General features: G+C 44.1%; 1 protein-coding gene across 1 annotated transcript; it reads left to right on the forward strand.

The window, feature by feature from the left end:
* Positions 1 to 251: 251 nt before the first annotated feature.
* Positions 252 to 16829, forward strand: LOC139334387 (cingulin). The gene is made up of 20 exons (XM_070967230.1): positions 252 to 404; positions 5459 to 6365; positions 6502 to 6572; positions 6697 to 6766; positions 6898 to 6993; positions 7886 to 8007; positions 8241 to 8352; positions 8506 to 8718; positions 9618 to 9766; positions 10531 to 10651; positions 10762 to 10974; positions 11112 to 11333; positions 11429 to 11677; positions 11840 to 12010; positions 12249 to 12410; positions 12737 to 12910; positions 13113 to 13231; positions 14146 to 14254; positions 14345 to 14508; positions 15034 to 16829. Exons 2-20 carry the CDS (start codon positions 5460 to 5462, stop codon positions 15167 to 15169), a joined length of 3579 nt encoding a protein of 1192 aa, XP_070823331.1. The 5' UTR covers positions 252 to 404; position 5459; the 3' UTR covers positions 15170 to 16829.
* Positions 16830 to 18707: the final 1878 nt, after the last annotated feature.

Here is an 18707-nt window from a genome sequence, read left to right on the forward strand (position 1 = left end):
ATTGGTAGGTTTCTTGATAGTTTTCACCTGGGGTGAAAACACTGGCTTCCTTTTTTCAGCGAAAAGGTCATAAAGTAGTCCAGCACAATGAATGCCTGGCGTAGGGATTTAACCAATAGCAAACGAAGCCGATATCTATAGTCCCGCCTATATCAGGTCGTTGGCCCAATCACAGTGCTCTCTCCAGAGAGGCTGGGCGGGACGGTTACATCCCCGACAAAGGTAACAGGTTGCAGTCGCAGTATAATGAAGTTGTCGCTGTGTTAATTTGCGTGGGAGTTGTTTTTCAACCCACTTTTTCTGTGCAGGCTTTCATGGAAGTCTGTGAAAATATTTGAATTTTATCATAGATATCAGGAAAGCGAGGTGTCCGAGAGCAGCGAGGGATAACTTCAGAGAAAGAGGTAACTTTACGCCTGGTTTTGACTTCTTACAGCCAGACAGCTAAACCAGACAGACGCGACCTGTCAGACAGATACGGTCACTGTGGGAGGCTTCTTGACGCTCTGTGCTGCTTATTTCCTCGGTTAAACGAGCTCTTTAATGATTCTTTTCAGTATTGTTTCGCTGAGGTTTCTCTGTTAACTGTTAGCCTGTTTAGCTTGGCAGCTAACGTTGGTTTAATGGGAGAAGTAGCTGTGAGGGTCCAGTGCTCCCAGCTAACGTTACTCCAGGATAATGTATGAACCGTGAGAGATGCCTGCGCGTGTTTGTGTGAAATGTGTAACTGCTCTTATTGAGAATAACGTAACACAAGAAATAAGTGTTTAAATGCTATTCGACTGTAAAACGAGTGTGATTTCTGTGCGTAAGCCGTTTGTCTGCCCTGTGCCACCAGGGGGTTTACCACTGGAAAAACTGCACTGAGAGACAAACAGCTTGAAGACCCCTGAGACAACGTTTAAGACTCCAAGGCCTCACATAACCACTCCTTAAGGCCTTGAACCTGTGCAGCATAACAATAAAACAACCTGACGTGTCCTCTGCAAACTCTGGAGGACATGCTGAAGAGCAGGTGTATAATGCAGAGATGCTCCTCAGCACTGATCCTGAGTCAGATGAAACTGATGATTCAAGCGAGAAAGAAGTGCAGATTATAGTTCTTTCAATAATTACAGCAGTGGACTCGCTAAGCTGTTGAGCAGCTGACACAGGTGGTTCATTTAAAACAGCACGGCAAAAGGTTTAACCAATGTTGGAGGCACAAACTCAAGGGTGCAGAAAAAGTCCCATAAATCAAACTCTCTCTCTCTCTCTCTCTCTCTCTCTCTCTCTCTCTCTCTCTCTCTCTCTCTCTCTCACACTCACACACACACACACACACACACACACACACACACACACACACACACACACACACACACACTCAGCCTGTGTAAGTGGGGGGGACAACAAGTGTCTGGAATGTGGGGAAAGGGAGGGACGTATTTACGTGCTCCTAATATGGTGTCATTTGTGCACTATTTGGTAACACTGAAGTCTCTCTTTGTTATGCCAATGAAGTCCTTTGGAGTTGAAAGGAGGAATAAATGGCTGTTTGTTTGAGTGTGAAAGAGCAGCAGTGGCAGGTTTGGAGAGAGATTGACCGCTGGAGAGAGGAAGAGGGCCTGGTATTAAGTGAAGAATGTAATGGAGAGGAAGAATCCCCTGAGGACTGAGTGTCTGTAAAGGACACAGAGGCCGGGAGCTCCTGTTTTGTCCGTCGCTGTTACCCACACCTCCATGTTTCTGTTTTCCAGGTTATGCTTGTAAAACGTAATGATTCACCTGGAAGAAAATGGGCAAGCTACTGTTTTACAGCATGTCTGTATTTTCTTTATAGCATGGCGTGCGCTAGCTGAAACAGTTCAAAACAAAAATGAATTCAGTTGGAGAAACAAACTGCATTAAACAATCCTGGATGAATTAGAGTCATTTATCCAGCAAAAAATGTAAATATTCTCAAATGTGTGGACTTTATCTATCCGTCAAGACTTTCCCTTAAGTTATATCTTCTCTCTATTATATCATTGTACATTGAATATAAGTATGAGCGTTCATTGTTGACCTTGAGAACAGTAGCTTGCCATGAAAGCTGTAACTCAAGGCCCTCTTACTAGCTTTTATCTGTGCTTTCAAACTCATCTCACTCAGCCATTAGCAAAAGATGGAAAATATCAATTTGGAAAATTGTAATGAGCATTTTTCCACTATCAGTCAGTCAATTGAGGAAGTAATCAACAGGTTAATTAAAATCAAAATAATCAGAAATAAGCAATGTCCACTGTCTTATGCTAAAGACACACTTTTCTTTGAATATTAGAAACTGTTCATAACATTCAACGTGTGGGATGGATACATTTGCAACACAGCCCAAGTGTTGTGCTCTCTGAGAATCAGTTTTGTCTCAAGACACCTCCAGCTCTTCTCCACTGTGTCAGTTTTAGGCCAGAAATGATCTGATCTCATGACCCACAGCGACTCTGTGAGTCATCAGAAGCACTCTCATGACTCCACATATTGCTGTTGTTTCATCTCTCTCCACACCCGCTCTAATCTCCTAATTATATTTCCCATTCCACCACGGATCTTAACAGGGAAGCAGCTACAATTCAATTTACTGTGCAAGTATTCAATTTGAGGCCAGAAGCAGAGGGCCCGTCAGCAGAACTGCAGGCTAACATGACTGGCAACAGGATCCAAAAGCTCCAGATACTCTTAGCTGTGCAGGCAAGCCAGAAAAGGCTGGTCTGTTGTTAAAGGCACATCCTGTTACTGATCAATTAATCAATTAATTACTTGATCAATCGACTCCTGTTTCAGCTCTGAATGAAACAGTCATACACTGTGTTTTTAGTAACACTAGGTCTGAATATCACAGCACAGGCACTGTTTCACCAAGTGGATTTATTGTAGAGAAGAGTGAAATAAATTAGCTTTGGAGAGGAACATAAAAGGGAGGGAGTATGGGGACAGAAATATCAGGGTTGAAGCAAACTTGTTCTAATCAGACGGACAGAGTAAAGGAGGGAATGAAAGAGCACGAGCATCGTTTTGACATTCTCAGAATTACTGCCCTCGTTTTCTGCCCCACATTGGCCGGACAATAGGATGCGTCCCCCCTCACCCCCGTCTCTCTTGAGAGTTGGGACTGTGTTCTTCCTCAGTGACATGGAAAAATTAAAAAAAAAAAGAAGAGACACAGATGAGCGGATATTAAGAAACATCTTGTTACGTTTAGCTATCTGTACGTCCATTTGTCACTCAGACTGCGAGGTTCAGATGCACATGACATCAGTGGACATTGTCTTCTGTGTTCATCACAAGGCGTGTCTGTTGCTCATTCGTCAGCGCGTGACATGTTTGCTCGGCCTTGCTGTGAAGGCAGCGGCCTGCACACTTCATGCTCGACTGCACAAATGTGTTGTGACATGGTGCTTCCTCTGCGGTTCCCAAAGGGTGCAAAAAAAAAAAAAAAAATCAACTAACTGCGGACGTCTGATGAGCAGGTCTGTCTGCGGACGATGCTTACGCACCGCGAGCGCACAGATATCCTCAAAAGGTCATTCATGTCATGTCGCTTCTCTCGCTGCCAGCCCAGACGTTTGCCTTCTCTCACTCTCGCTTCAAAGTGAACGCACTGACTTTCAAAGCAGGTGCATTTAAGATTATCAGTCCTGGCTCACGTCGCTGAATGCGTCTTACTCTGCTCTTCTTCAGAATGGCTCGTTCTGGGCTCCATCACACAGCCTCCAAAATCTGTATGGAAATATGAAAATGCTTGTAGGCGTTCAATAATGTATGGGTGCACGTGTCAGTGCAAAACAGAGTTCTCTGTTTGATGGTTACGTTTGTAGTCAGTGCATTTGTGTGTATTTGGGGGGATGGGGGGGGGGTTGTGCACAGGAACAGCTTGACTTTGGATTTTATCACACAAGGCTCTGATAAGAGAAGAAAAGCTGGTTGTTGTTTTTTTCTTCTTTCTCTCTCACTTCACCCTCCCTTTCAGTCTCCCAGCCCACTTTCTGTCTCACACCTTTGAAAGCTGTGGAGAGGAAGTAAAAGGTGCCGAGGTCAGGAGGGAGTGTTGGAATGGGTTTGAAGCTGGTTTAATGAACCATGCCAGTGTAATGACATGGGGATAAGATCTCACAATAGCAAAAGGAATGATCAGTCGGTCGATGTTATACCAGGAATGTTCAGTTCGGTGCTTTAGATTATTGCTGGTGATAAGTAATGTGGGCAGTGATGTATCACTAAACCTTGACATACAATAGGCGTGATCAGCTGAAATAGAATAGACATAGTTTCACAATTACTCATCAAGGGCTTTTAGAGTTTCGAAAAAGGGAGGACTAGGGAGTCAAGAAAAACAAAAAAGGTGGAGAAATGACAGAGTAAATAAGGGGTCCTTAGTAGTTCCTATGGTACCTGTCTGTATTCAAGCTGTCAAAGGTTTGTTCAGGGAAAAATGTTTAGTATCTGTCTGGGAAAAATTCCAAAAGTTGGGAAAGGCTTAGCTGGTCCTTACAAGGGGAAAGTGATATGTGGGTGTGTGCTTTCAGGTTAATGACTAATGAAGTGCACCGAGCTCAAAGTCCACACAGGCAGTCCAGAGCCAGAATCCAAGTGTTACTGCCTGTAAATCTGCTGGTTCAAAGCGCTTGTCTGCGTCTGTCGAGCAGGGTTTTGACATTTCAGGGTTGCGTGCCAGTGACTGTCTAGGCATTCTTTGTTTGATCTCCTTATTTGAGGGAAGAGCTGTGGTATGTTTGACGTGGCTATTGATAGTACTGTAGCAGTTTTCTTTCTGCTTCCCTGAACCTGCTGTTATGAGTACAGCCCGACCGATCCTGGATTTATGGGCCGATACTGATACTGACATTTGGAATCTGATAACAACGTACTGACTGATTGTAATCCTTCAAATGAAACACAAAACATACAAAATCTTAGAACAGATCCTTTAGAATTATTATTTTTATTTTATTTTATTTTATTTTTTTTTTAATAATTGTGTTCAAGATACATAATAAGTGGGTCAGTGAAACAATAAACTTGTCATTACTATCTGGTGGACAGACTATGTAATGGTGACACAGTTTGAGATATTGCAAACCTAGTTTGGCCTCTGCACTACAGTTTTTTATTTCATATCAGCTGACACATACACAGATACCAATATATCTACAATAATCTAATATCCACCATTGTATCAGGCTGCAACATTTATTTGTCTGCCTCTAATGTGAGTTCTTCAGTGTTGGTCATTTTTGTGTGGAAGACACGGGAACACCTACACATATATGTGAGCGTGCAAAAACAGTATCTTTTCATTGCTTCGTGCTCAATATGACAGAAAATATTGCGATGTTGTTAGTTGTGCTAAAAACACTGAACCTTAAATTAAACCTCAAAAGCTAAACACATCCGTGCTTCCTTCTCCTTCTCTTTACCCAGCTCTCTGCTCTGTCACCAGCATGAGTGCACCATCTTCAGGTCGGAAGACTCCAGTGGACTACGGTGTCCAGATCCGCTTCATCAATGACCTCTGCGACACGGGTGGGGGTCAGCCTGGGTCCCAGCCCAAAACCAAGACTCAACCCACCTCCAAATACGGTGTGGCGGTCAGGGTGCAAGGTATTGCTGGCCAGCCATATGTGGTCCTGAAGGATGGAGAGAAAGGAGACTCATATGGGGTCCAGCTCAAGACCCAGTACCATTCTGGTTACAGTAGCCTTCCCCGCAGGAGAGAGAAGGCAGAGCCAGGAATGCAAGGGGTAGATGTAGGAGGAGGTCAGGGAGGCGCACTACGCCGGGCCCAGTCCCATGGTTCGCTGCTGGACAGGGATGGAGAGGGAGGGGCAGGCAATGAGGAGTTTCAGCTGTCTAGGCCACCAGGGGATGGGAAGTCTGGTAGTTATGGGAATCTGGATGGAGGAGTCGGGTTAAGAGGGGAGAGAGAGCATGTCCGGCGTGTCGGTGGTAGAGAGGGGGACATGGAGAGGAATATGTGGGATGGTTCGTCTAAAGCGGGGCTCAATGGCTCAGTGAGGAGCAGTCAGTCCTACCCTGACCCACCTCAGCAAACAAACGAGAATCACTATAATCAGAGGCAGACTCCTGTCAACAGGCTAATAAACAGGTTTGACGGTGGTAACACTGGAGGCCAACAGAGAGGACCGCCTCCTGCACAAGATCCCAGAGCTACACCTCCTCTCCTCACCCCCAACCCCTACACCTCACCTCCGGCCTCAACTCACAGCAGTTTGGGACGCAGCCAGGGCGCTGTCGCCCAATTTCCTGGAGACTCTGCCCATCAGTGGACTTCACGAGGGAGGCACACCATTGTGGAGACGCCGCAGGCCAGTCTGACTGAGGCACAAGTAAGAATGAAATGTTTCATGGCTGGGCGTTACAACTGACTTTCAGCGAGCTCCAAACACCACACAGCATGCAACATTGCCAGAGTAGTTTTCTGATCTATGTCTTAAGGTGACTCCTGACCTTTTGCTGGACCAGGGTCCGAGTGCAGAGATGAGCAGTGAGGAGGAGCAGGTCATGCAGACTATATACAACATCCTGAGACAGGGGTATGGACCTACATGCTATCCTGGCTTAGCATGTTTTTATTTTATGTATTTGTCATAATACACACATCATAATACATGATAACACACAAATCTGTTATATATTTGCCCATCTTCTGTCCCGTAGGACCAACGAGAGCGATGTTGTCATCAAGCACAAAGTCAAAGTCATCTTTCAGAAGATTCAGAATCTAAAGGTTTGTCCTCTTTGAAAATATCTAATTTTGTGAGTCCTTGTTCCTGCACTGGTACATATGTCAGGTAAAGAAACGGCATGAGCAGACTGTTTACATATGTGTTTGTCCCCATGTACATTTTTCTTCAACAGCCTAAAGACAGACCCCAGGAAGAGTGGATGAGAGAAAAGTGGGAGCTTGAAAGAAAGATGGCTGAACTACAAACTGCCCTGCAGGAGGAAAGAAGGGTAAGCAAAGCAGAAACAATGATGTGCGGGCATTTAGAAAGAAATTTCATTTCATTAGCAGCACTGAAATGTTTCATTCTGTGTGCTTTTCTCCAGTGGATAAGAAGAGAATAAAAAGCATATTATGCATACTTTTTTTTTGCTTTTAATGCAGCTAATTTCCACTGTGTGCCCAGAATATAAAATAACTTTTCCTGCTTTTTTCCCCCATTGGAAGCCTTAAAACCCACATTAGTAAAGGTGTCATTTTGTAATGCCCAACAAAAGGTGAAAGACATGTAGAGAGTGTGCTCTAGAGTTTTGGGTTGTTACTGTAGTTTCCTTACATGACCTACCAAACTTCCCTAAATTCACTTGGCAGATTGGAACAGGCTGCCACCGGAGGATGGTAACATTCAGAGGGTAACCTGCCACTTTGAATCAGCTCTAATTACATGGTGCACATCCAATACCACATAAACACTCATCCAAGTCTCCTCGAAATGTGAGCACCAACTATCAGGTGAAGGAAATAGCTGCTGGATACGGTCTTCAGACTTTTATGTCTTTTTAGCTAATCTAACCAGGAGGGCTGGGGGTTCCTCAGAGAGTGGTTCGATTAATCCTCAGATTAATCCTTAAAGCCCTCTTGGCTAGTCGAAGGTGCACACACACACACACACACACACCAATCTAACTTCAATACTGACTCATTATACTTTGGTTTAAGGAAGGTGCGCAGATCTTAGTCTCTAATAGCTCCTAAGAATTTAATCCTTTTGCATATTGATCGGTGGACAAATGCAAGCCTGCATAAACATTTCCTAAAAGCCTCATTGTTTATGCCACCAGAGCTGCCTGATGTCTAATGTTTCACTGCTCTCATTTATTCATCATGTCTGCTTGTGTGTAGAACTCGGTTAGCAATTCTGATCCCGCGCTGAAAGCCGAGCTGGAGTCCTGTCTTGATGAAAATCTGCAACTCCGAGAGACGCTGGACCGGAAGAAGAAGGAATTAAATGAAACACAATCAGAGTGAGGACACAAGCGTACACACACACATAGGGGATATGGTACCATTGTGTTTGAGTCTCGGTGGTCAGATGTGAGAGGGGGTGCATGACAAGCCCACTTTGTTTTCAAGCACACGCTCCTCACAATTCCATGAAACAAGCAGTTACTGTAACTTATTCACAAGACAAACAAGTGTGCCGTAGCCATTTGAATTCAACTCAGTCAGTAATGTGTGTGTCCTCTTTTGCTCGCAGGCTGACTCAGCTGCGTATGGATAGGGAAAACGCAGAGGCACGGGTCAGAGAAATGGAGGACCAGCTGGCTGAGCTTCAGGATGATCTGAGAAGAGATAATGGCAACAAGACGGTATCACAGAAACACACTGGCATGAACATACATACAGGGATAAACATCTCACCCCACTGAGACTCAAATCTAGACCAAATTGCTTCTCAATAAAGCATTTTTATATGATCAAAAGTATCTAGGTAATGGCGTGTATTCTCTCCGTGTCTGCAGGACCTGGTGTCATGTCAGGCACAGCTGATGGAGGTATGCCAGCTGAAACAGAAGCTGGAGGAGACGCTCAGGCAGAGAGAGAGGGAGCTAACGGCCCTCAAAGGAGCTCTGAAGGAAGAGGTGGCCACACATGACAAAGAGATCGAGGCGCTGCGGGAGCAGTACAGTGCTGACATGGAGAAGCTCCGGGGCAGCATGGAGCAGGTGTCCCAGGTGTGTGTACAAGCACAGTAGCCAGCTCGCTATCACTGACATTTGGTATTAAATTGTTTATAAGTAGTCCCTCAACAAAAGAGCCCATTAGCAAATCCACCTCTACATGCTTGTCAGTTTTTTCCTTACTTTGCTATTATTACTGTAATTATGAGCATAATGAGAGACGAGGACAGGAGAGGAGACATCACTGTCTATTCCATGTCCGCCTTCAAAGTCTCAAAACTCAACTTGGCGAGCAAGCTGGTGAGCAGTTGTGTCTCCTCATGGGATCGAATTTGTGCATGCGGAGCAGAAAGGCGCCCTCATGAGGACGCCTTTCTGCTCGCGGATACGGTTCTGTATGCTCGTATCATGTGAGCGAGCTGGGTTCTTATGTGTGCCAGTTTAGAGACTAATAACTCACCATAGAGGAGCTCCATTTCTCACTCTTCATCAGTCTGTTACCTCTGCTGTGGTGCAGCCAAAGCAACATCTTCTTCCTCTTCAAAAACAAACCCCCCCCCATTCAAATACTGATTTGGATGTTGATTACCATGGCAGCAGTAGATGCTTCAAAGCATTCAGGTCAGCCCTGAATATCAGTATACTCTTAACATTAGTGTTGGCAGGTTTGTAAAAAGTATTTTACTGTGATAACATAATCCCATACTGGAGCTAAAACTCCCCTGATGAAAGCCTCAGGACATGAGCACAGGGCTGTCTGCAGAGGAGAAGCTGCATGCTCAGCCCAGATGCATCTTGCAGCATTTCCTCCAGGAAATACTGGAAAGAAACAACATTCGAAACTTGATCTCTTCAAAACAAAGTGGAGTCTATCTATCTTCATGTTTATTTATGTCCATGAAATGCTGGGATATAATCAAACATGCCCTCAATTCTTCTGTCTTCTATTCCAGTCTCACGCGGGGATCGAGGCAGAGCGATTGCGTGTAAATGCGTCAGTTCGGTCCCTGCAGCAGCAGCTGGAAGACTGTAGAGACGAGAGCAGCCACTGGATGGAGCAGTTTCACTCCACCAGAGATGAACTCCGAACAACTAAACAAGAGTGAGTCTATTCTAACACAGCATGTCGTTCACAGAGTGTATTTATTATTACCCATCTGGATTTGGGATTTCCAATGCTGACTTGGACGTGGATTTTGTCACCATCTTCTCGTGGTTTCTCTTTGTACCTACTGTACTACTGATGTGTGTCCATCTCTTCTCTTTCATTCTACCTGGTCATTGTTTCTCCCCCTCTCTGTCAGAGAGCCACCCAGCAGCCCCGAAACACTGTGAGAGTCACTAATTGAACAGCATTTGTGTTTAGATATGCAAACCTGTAGATGTGGCGAGACGTGCTAACAACTGTCTGACTGTAGTTCTAAGACCATCCACACTTACAACCCTAATTCATGTCTGTCTCGACTGCATGATCCAAGTTCAAATATGAGCCGTGAACCTTCAGGTGTTCGGCTCCTAATGAGAATTTGGACCATATTTAGCACTCTAGTTAAGCAGAAATGATGCTAAACACAGTCTGAGCCTTCAGGGCAGGACATCACTGTATGGAAGCAGAAACTATAAAGATGCTGAGTGGTGTGGATGATCTTATATTTCTGTGTTTAGCAAAAAATGTGTTCTAGACTTGTTTTCTGTGAATTTGTCTGACTGTTATGTGGCAACAAGGAATCCTGAATCATGTTCTGTTGTCTGGAGATTAAATAATGTCTTACTGGCTCATCAGAGTAAATTAAGCTCACCTCTACAATCCAGCTGCTGCTGATCAGATAATCAAGCGGTGCCTGTATGTGTATTTGGTTCAATCAGACTCCTGCAAGCCCGTCTAGAAAAAGAGGAGTTTGAGGAGGAACTAAAGGAGCTCCAGGAGAAAGTGAGCACCATGAAACAACAGATGCCAGACCCTGGCCACACTCAGGCTGTCAACCAGGTGTAGTACACATACACTCACATGATCACTGATACACGGTTGAATGATCTGTCCTGTTTAACAAAGAAATAAAGCAATTTAACCATCAAATCGGGCACATTTATGTTCAGGAACTACAGCAATACAGTGCCGATCTGCAGAAGGCCAAGTCTGAGGTGGAGAAGCAGAGGACGGCGTTTGACAAGAAGGTCATGGAGGTCATCTCCATAAAAAAATCTCACCAGCAGCAGGAGGCAGAACTGAAGTATGAGATCGACAGGTTAAAGGACCAATTACAGAGGGCCAAGGAGGATTTTGCAAAGGCACGGGAGAAAAACAAACAGGTTGGTTAAATCTTACAGTGAGGGCTAAAGCAAAGGGTTCATGTAGATCTCAGTAAGGTTATAACAGTGTAAATGGTGCTCATCTTTGATCTCCATCGTTTTTCATCAATATCTTTCCCTTGTTCTCCTGCCTATAGCTTCCAGACCCAGCCTTCATCTCAGAGCTGGAGCAGAAGCTTGGTGAGGCACGAGGTGAAGCAGCCCAGCTGAAAGAGAAACTCGTATTAGCTGAGGAGGAACTGGAGGCCAGTAAAACACATCTCAGTAGAGCTCAGAAGGATGTTAATTCCCTCAAAGATGCCCAGCAGGAGCAGGAGGAGGCCAACACACGTCTCAAAGAGAAACTGTCACGGTTAGAGGTAGGTCACATCCTCTCACACACCACAGCGGCATGGATGCCTGAAAGCAGGAGACATATTGAATAATAACTGGACATCATCTGTGGTTTCCTCAGGCTCAGCTGCAGAGCAACGCCACAGAGAGCTCAGAGGCAGAGCTCGCCCTCCACACGGAGGTGAGGGCACTGAGATCTGAGCTCGACGAGGCCAAGCGAAAAGCTTCCAGACTGAGCCAAGAGCAGAGCGAATTTAACCTGCGTCTGGGGGATACAGAGAAAGATAAAGAGACACTCAAACAGACCGTCAACCAGCTGGAAGAGACCAAACAACAGCAGGAGAGAGCTCTGGAGAAACTCAACAAAGAGGTAAGAAGGAGAGATCCTTTTTTTATACCTTTACAAACAAATGAAAGCTTCTGCAGCTTGGAGCATCCAACTGCTCATTAGAGGATTCACAGCACCAAAAAAAAAAAAAAAAATCACCCTCTGTGTTTTTTTTCTCCTCTCCCTCCCGGTCTCCTCTGTCAGTATGAGTCTCTGATCGTGTCCTCAAGAGAGGAGGCGCAGGCTCTCAGGGTTCAGCTGGAGGAGCAGAGAGAGAGGGCACGCAAGGAAATGCAGGAGGCGCAGCGTCACGGAAACGACGCTCAGAGTGAACTGGAAAGAAGTCACATAAATCTAAGGAGACTTGAGGAAGAAGTGTGTGTTTTTGTTTTGAGTGTTTGTGTGCATGCTCGCTCGCTGGCTTGGCCCGGTTGTTGTTTTTATTATGAAAATGATGCGTGCTCTGAATGTTTTCAATAGCTTTGACACATAATATTCATGCCGCACGCTTGACCGACTGCATTCATGTGTGTGATATAACATGCAAAAACCGCACAATGATGAACATTCAGCGTGGCATGAGTGTTTCTAATATTATGATGAATCTGATTAGATGTCACGGCAGAAGAAGGAGCTTCTGCTTGCGTGTGAGGAGAGAGATAACCACCAGCTGGATAAAGAGCTGCTCACCAACAGACTGCGCCACCTTGAGGGAGAGGTAGAGGCCAGCAAAAACAGCTTTAATGAGAAAACCCGAGAGATTCGCATCCTGGAGGTAAGATGCGTGCATCTGCTCACCTTGTGGTTTGGAAGAATAAACCATGACTGCAGGGCTGATAATAAGTCTGCTCTGCACACAGTGTTACTATAACAGTCTGTGCGTATTTCTAGACATGTTTCATCTGTAAATCAAACAAATATGGTCTACAGATTAGCCTGTAGACTAGTTCAATGTGCATAGACTGTGTTATTACAACAGATCAAGAATATTTACATACTGGTATGTCCAAACTCAGCACCATCAAATCTCTCACATGGGCTGATCCGGTACACACGGTCTCATTTCTGAGCATCTGATACAGTTGATCCTGTCTCTGTCAGGACAAGCTGAAGCGCGTGGAGTTGGAGCTGGAGGAGGAGAGAAACAGTGCGGAGATGATGACAGACCGAGTGGCCAGGAGCAGAGACCAGATTGATCAGCTCCGCTCTGAGCTCATGCAGGAGAGATCCTCCAAACAGGACCTGGAGCTGGACAAGAACGCCATGGAGAGACATGTACATACACACACACACACACGCACACAAACACACACACACACCACGTCTGTGTTTGCTGACACTTGTGATCATCAGTAACTGATGTGTCCAAAATACTGTTTTCACTCTTGCATCTTCAGTGAAACTCAAAGTCCAGAACTCCACTCGAGTGTGTTCTGGGTTTTGTTGACCTGCTGTTTGTCTGCGTCTGTCCCTGCAGCTGAAGGAGCTGAGGAGCCGTGTGGCTGACATGGAGGGCCAGTCTCGCTCCTCAGCAGGAGTCTCCCAGCTGGAGAGCAAGATCCAGGATCTTGAAGAACGCCTTCGGAGTGAGGAAAGGTAGAGTGCAACAGAATGAAAACATGCTGCAGTTCAGTGGATCTTCATTCTGGATCACATTTTTTCAAGTTGTTTGTTTTTTTTAAACGATGAAGGAGAGTTAACTGTCTCTTCTAGAGGGATATTTAGAGTTCTAGAAGCTGTTTTTTGGCCTCTAATGTCAAGTGTTGTTTCACCATTCCCTTTCAATGTATTTAGGCCTTATCAAACCACAGTGTGTTTGCAAAGTTTTTTTTCAGTGTCACTTCAATTCAGGTTTGTGTACAAACACGACGACTCGGCAATAAAACGATGTCAGCACACTATTGTGATAAAGTTATGTTGTCACAGTGCTATGTGATAAAATGTTGATAACGATGATAAACATTTTTCACTTGACATGGACAGATCTAACAGGGCGGGGCAGCGTGACCTCAGAGCAGAGCCCACAGCAGAGCGCATGAAACAGACTTTAGGATATACTTTACTGGAGTCAACGACAACAATGCTTATTATCCAAAAGTGCAACCTAAGGCAGACCGTGTGATCTGTTTATCAAACACCTGAACAAGCAGAACACAAACCCGCAGAAAAGTGACGTCTATGAGCGCTCTAGTAGCCCTCTCATAATCCACACCCACTTTGTTTTACACAGCCATACTTAATCCTAAAATGCAGAAGGCGAACGTGTCATCCTCCAAAGCTTTATCAGGATACCCTTCAAACTGGTAGCATTATCAAATTATATGTCATAATTTAACAGTGATATTGACCAATATGGAAGCCAGACTTCAGTACCTGCTACAGAGCATCTCTATAAATGCAATCAAGTGGCAAATGTCTTGCTCAAGGGCATTTTGGCCATAGAGATAAGATGAATATTACTCATAACATGCCTACACGTGTTCCGTCTGTTCGTCTCTTGTATATGTCAGGGAGAAGAACTCCGTGTTAGCGTCTCAGCGACGTCTGGAGAGGAAACTTAAAGAACTCAGCATGACGCTGGACGAGGAGAGACATACGCACACTGAACAGAGAGACCAGGTACACCCATTCACTCCCTACTGATATTTGAACATGTATCAACAGCAAACACACGCACACTCAAACTACACTTTAACCCCATCCTTGCAGCTTGCTCTGAGGGTGAAAGCTCTGAAGAGGCAGGTGGACGAAGGAGAGACAGAGCTGGAAAGGATAGATGCACTGAGGAGAAAATCTCAGAGAGAGATGGAGGAACAGATGGAGCTCAAGGAGGCCCTGCAGACCAGAGTCACAGCGCTAGAAACTGAGCTCAAGTAAGCGTTTCCTTTTCTTTGTCTCCAGTTGTGCCTCTCATCCAATTTTGTTACTCACTTTTCGAGCTTGTGCAAGACACCTCCTGGCAGCCAGAGTATCACAGCAGTGTGCGTGAGTGAGTCAGAGAGGGACACCATCTCCTCCTTCTTACGTCTCAGGATGAATAGAACGGCACGAAATGACGTTGTTACCAGCGAACCCAGATTCTTTGGCTGTTAGGATTCACAGAGACTCCCTGAGGTGCAGTATTTCACAATGTGATGTGTGTAAAACACATCAGCAATCACCCACGTGTGAAAAGGTATTTCATTAAACTAAAACGGCACATTAGTCATGTACCACAGGGGGAATTCAGTTCCAGACATGCTCCCACTAGTTACAAGGAAGAGCATGTTGTTCCCTTTTATCTCCAGCAGAGGGAGCACAATAATCACGTGGAAGCATTGTGAATAAAGAATGTAATAAATAAATAACTGATGACAGTGATTGATAGTGATAATATCAATTCGGATTATTTGTCGCAGGAGAAAAGCCCATGCAGCGATGCGCCCAGCGTTGGATTCGTCAGCCCTCAGCTCAGATGACGACGACAGTCTTTATGACCCCTCCACCATCACCTCCATCCTCACGGAGAGCAACCTCCAGACCAGCTCCTGTTAAAGCAGCACTTCAGTGACAGGGTGAGGGCGGGAAAACGTAGCACTGTATAGGAACAAATGCAGGGACGTGTAGGTTAGCTGCTTTGTAGACTCAGAGTTAAGCCAAAAGTCCGAATGTTATGCACTACAAACAATGAGGGAGGGGTACAAGGACCTGGAAGGTAAATGACGTGCTGAAGAGGTTAGCAGTGGAATGATTTTCCACAGCAGAGTGAATGGAAGGAAACAAAACATCCTCTGCATTTTATGGAATTTCCTTCACTCTACAATGTACATTGATGTACTTCACGGTGCAGCTGGAAGGACTCCACTGCATTCACGCTGTGCACTAAGAAACACGCCACACGAGGTACTCCAGTGTACAAAAACTCACTACCACACAAAGTCGGTAACTGGACGGCAAGGAGAGAAATGAAACTACGTTTTTTTGGTACAGATTCAGTAAGTCAAGCCATTTCAGGGTTGAGATTCACTTATGGTACCAAGTGTGGCTTTGACTGAATAATCGAAAATACTCTCCTCTGTTTGTCAGTGTAGACAGTTTACTCATTGCACCTCAGTTTTCTCTGGTGCACAGCCGTCATCTGACTGAAATCCTGAATTCTGTACCCCAGCATGCACAAATATGAGGTAGCACTACTGTAAAACATGGACCAAACGCTGACACTGAGCGCATTCATATTGCCTATGAGCTGTCTAACACTGTAATTCTTTTGTTGGTTTTCATCACCTGACCAAATCTAATGGTTAAAGTATTGCAAATGAATGAAGTCTGTTTGTTTATGTGAAACAAAATGTTATTTTCTTGTGTCTTTTAAAGTATGGAATATGTCATTTTTTGTGCTTGAGGATCATTTGGGGCAGGAGTTTATTCCACCATCCAGTCTTTAATGTCACTGTACACAGTTTAGGAGTGCTTCATTAGAAATATAGCAAAGTATGACACTAATAGCATCTGAAAAGGATTCTCTTGGACAGAGAATATTAAATACCGCAAATGTGATAGAAAGCTCATGTTGGTTAAAAGTGTAGATTGGTTTAGTTGTTGCTCGTGTCTTTATTCACTGTATCTGAAGCAGTTTCGTAGTAAAGACTCAACAGACGTTTACTTTTGTGGTTTCTAACTTTGAGGACAGAGAGGTCTGCTCACAGGATGACTGTCAGGATATCACATGTTGTATAAAAGTAGTTTTCTACTTTTAAAGCAATAATAATGGCCAAAATATGTTCCTGTCTGATAAAAAATGTACAAGTTTATTTGTAGAAGCTGCACAATTTCTATGCATTCCAGTCACTGAAATAATACTCTCTTCGTTTCATTACAACGCCTTAAAATTGTAAAAATAATTTTGTAATTGACTTGTACTTCGTATCTGAATGATTTTTGTAAAGTGTTTCTATTTAACATTTCTAGATGTTTTGATTGATGTTTGTGTACAGTTCGAACAATCACTCGGCACTATAATTGTATTACGTTTTGCTGCAAAGTAATGTCTCCCCCAATCTTTGACACTGGAAAATGGTACTGAATATGATTTGTTGGATTTAATGAGCCTGTTTATATCATTTAATTGTTGAATGGAAATACTTTCACACTGTGACTGTACTTCACAAAATAGATCTTTTTTTTTTTCTATAAAGTTAGCAGCAACAAAACTTTTAAGTTTAATTTATCCATGTTTATTGTCTGTGAAATAATGACTGAATGTTAATCAGCTCCTTTTACAGCAGAGTTTTGTTTTTGCACATTTATACAATGTCTGAAACAGACTTTCTTTGGAAGGTCAACAAATTTTTAGCCAGATAAAAGTCCATGTGCACTAATATACACATCGATTCTACTTTAGGAAATGCAGTTAAGAATATTTAATTATATTCACTGCTCGTGTGATTAACAAAATAAAATACATTGGATGTGTTTAAATCAGTGCCCCAATCCCTACAGTATAATGTGCCAACTCAGGAGCTGGTGGAGACCAAAAACAGTATTGCAGGTTTAATACTATATACAGTCATTTATTTATAGTCAAGACCCATACACACTGGCCCCTAGCAGCTCTACCCTGAATAGAGGTAAAACATGTGAGTTTAATGAACAATCTGAGAGACAAACACTTCAAACTTTCAGCAATTATGATAAGGATTTAAGCAGAAACACATTCCCATTTGACAAACACTGGACATCTTACTATTCCCATGTTGGCAGGAGCACGGCTATTTCAAAGGAAGATGGACTGCATTCCTGTTTTAGCAACAGGGCCGCTCTTCCGTGGTATTAAGATCTGTTATCTAAGCCTGAGTTACACAGGCATGCGTCGCTGAACGAGTTATTCAGTGCCGTGTACAGGCGCTCGTTAACCTTAATTCACATTGCCTGCGCATGGAGACAGTTGACAGAGACAGTGTCTTTTTCACATCTCAAACACTGTGGCCCAGCAGGAGTAACATTAATCACAGCTTCCTTCAATGTGGGTTCACCTGTCCTAAGTTCCTCTCTGCTTTCCGCAACTGTTAGTCAAAATACCACCTCTGAAAAAGGTGTTAAGGTTGCTAGTTTATCACTTATTCCAGAGCCTGTAGAGAATGAAGCGTCTTGCAGCTGTGTCAAAAGCGTGCTGTGTCATTTGAAGACACAACACCGTGTGACCCATATTGTTATTGTATGTTTGCATCAGCTGTTGCAGCAGAGAAGCAGAGTGTGTTGACAGGACGTTCACTGAACCTGCACCGGCCACGACTGAGTGCTAATGTTGTTGTTTTGTCCTTTTATCTCTCGTTGCAGACTTGTTTTTGTTCATCGTATGTGTCACGAGCATTGTGCGTGGCGGTGTGTGTTGATACAAGAGCTCTGCGTTCCTGTTTATGCACGCATTCACATGTGATTATTGTATTCACACGTACCTGGATAAACAATTCAGGTTTTATTTTGCCTGCTTGCCAGCTCTCCCTGCAGCACAGCTGTCAACTAACTGAACTCAAACAACTAAATTGCACCCACCATGCACAAAGCATACAGACCCAAACAGCAGCAAGGGAAAGAGAAATAAAGCGGGGCACTGTATCATTAATTTCCTCCACCATCTTCAATAATTTACAGAATGAAACATAGATTGTATATTCTGTGATAAGAATCACGCAGGGCGGAAAACGACTGAGCTGTTGTGCTGAAGAGGCCCTTATTCTCATTTGTGGATGCATTTACAGATTCACACGGTTATTACGCTCACTCACACCTGGATGAGTGAGCCTCTGTTTCTACATGCAATCATAGATGCAGAATTATATAAGCCATCTTCTTCACATTGACACGGACAGGGAAATACTGAACAGTCCACCTGCCACTCCCCTGATAGAGTTAAAACAGATTAAGCAGGTCTGTTTGTCGAAGCTTAAAGTGTGTGCAGAGACCCGTCTCTTAGTTGGTAATGTGGGTAGTGATGGATGGTTTGCTGCTGCCAGGAGCACCACAGGGCGAGGCACGCCAGGAATGTGTGGGGTCAACTGAGATCACTGTGAAAACAGCGTAAAGGAGACTTCTA

This window comes from Chaetodon trifascialis, chromosome 7 (genome assembly GCF_039877785.1).
Source record: "Chaetodon trifascialis isolate fChaTrf1 chromosome 7, fChaTrf1.hap1, whole genome shotgun sequence".
NCBI lineage: Eukaryota > Metazoa > Chordata > Actinopteri > Chaetodontiformes > Chaetodontidae > Chaetodon > Chaetodon trifascialis.

Bases quoted from the DNA above. Each gene is read 5' to 3' on its own strand.
- LOC139334387 (XM_070967230.1), top strand. From the start codon at position 5,460: ATGAGTGCACCATCTTCAGGTCGGAAGACTCCAGTGGACTACGGTGTC. The intron at 6,366-6,501 runs GTAAGAATGAAA...TTGCTGGACCAG, and splicing joins CCAGTCTGACTGAGGCACAA to GGTCCGAGTGCAGAGATGAG. The intron at 10,975-11,111 runs GTTGGTTAAATC...TCCTGCCTATAG, and splicing joins CACGGGAGAAAAACAAACAG to CTTCCAGACCCAGCCTTCAT.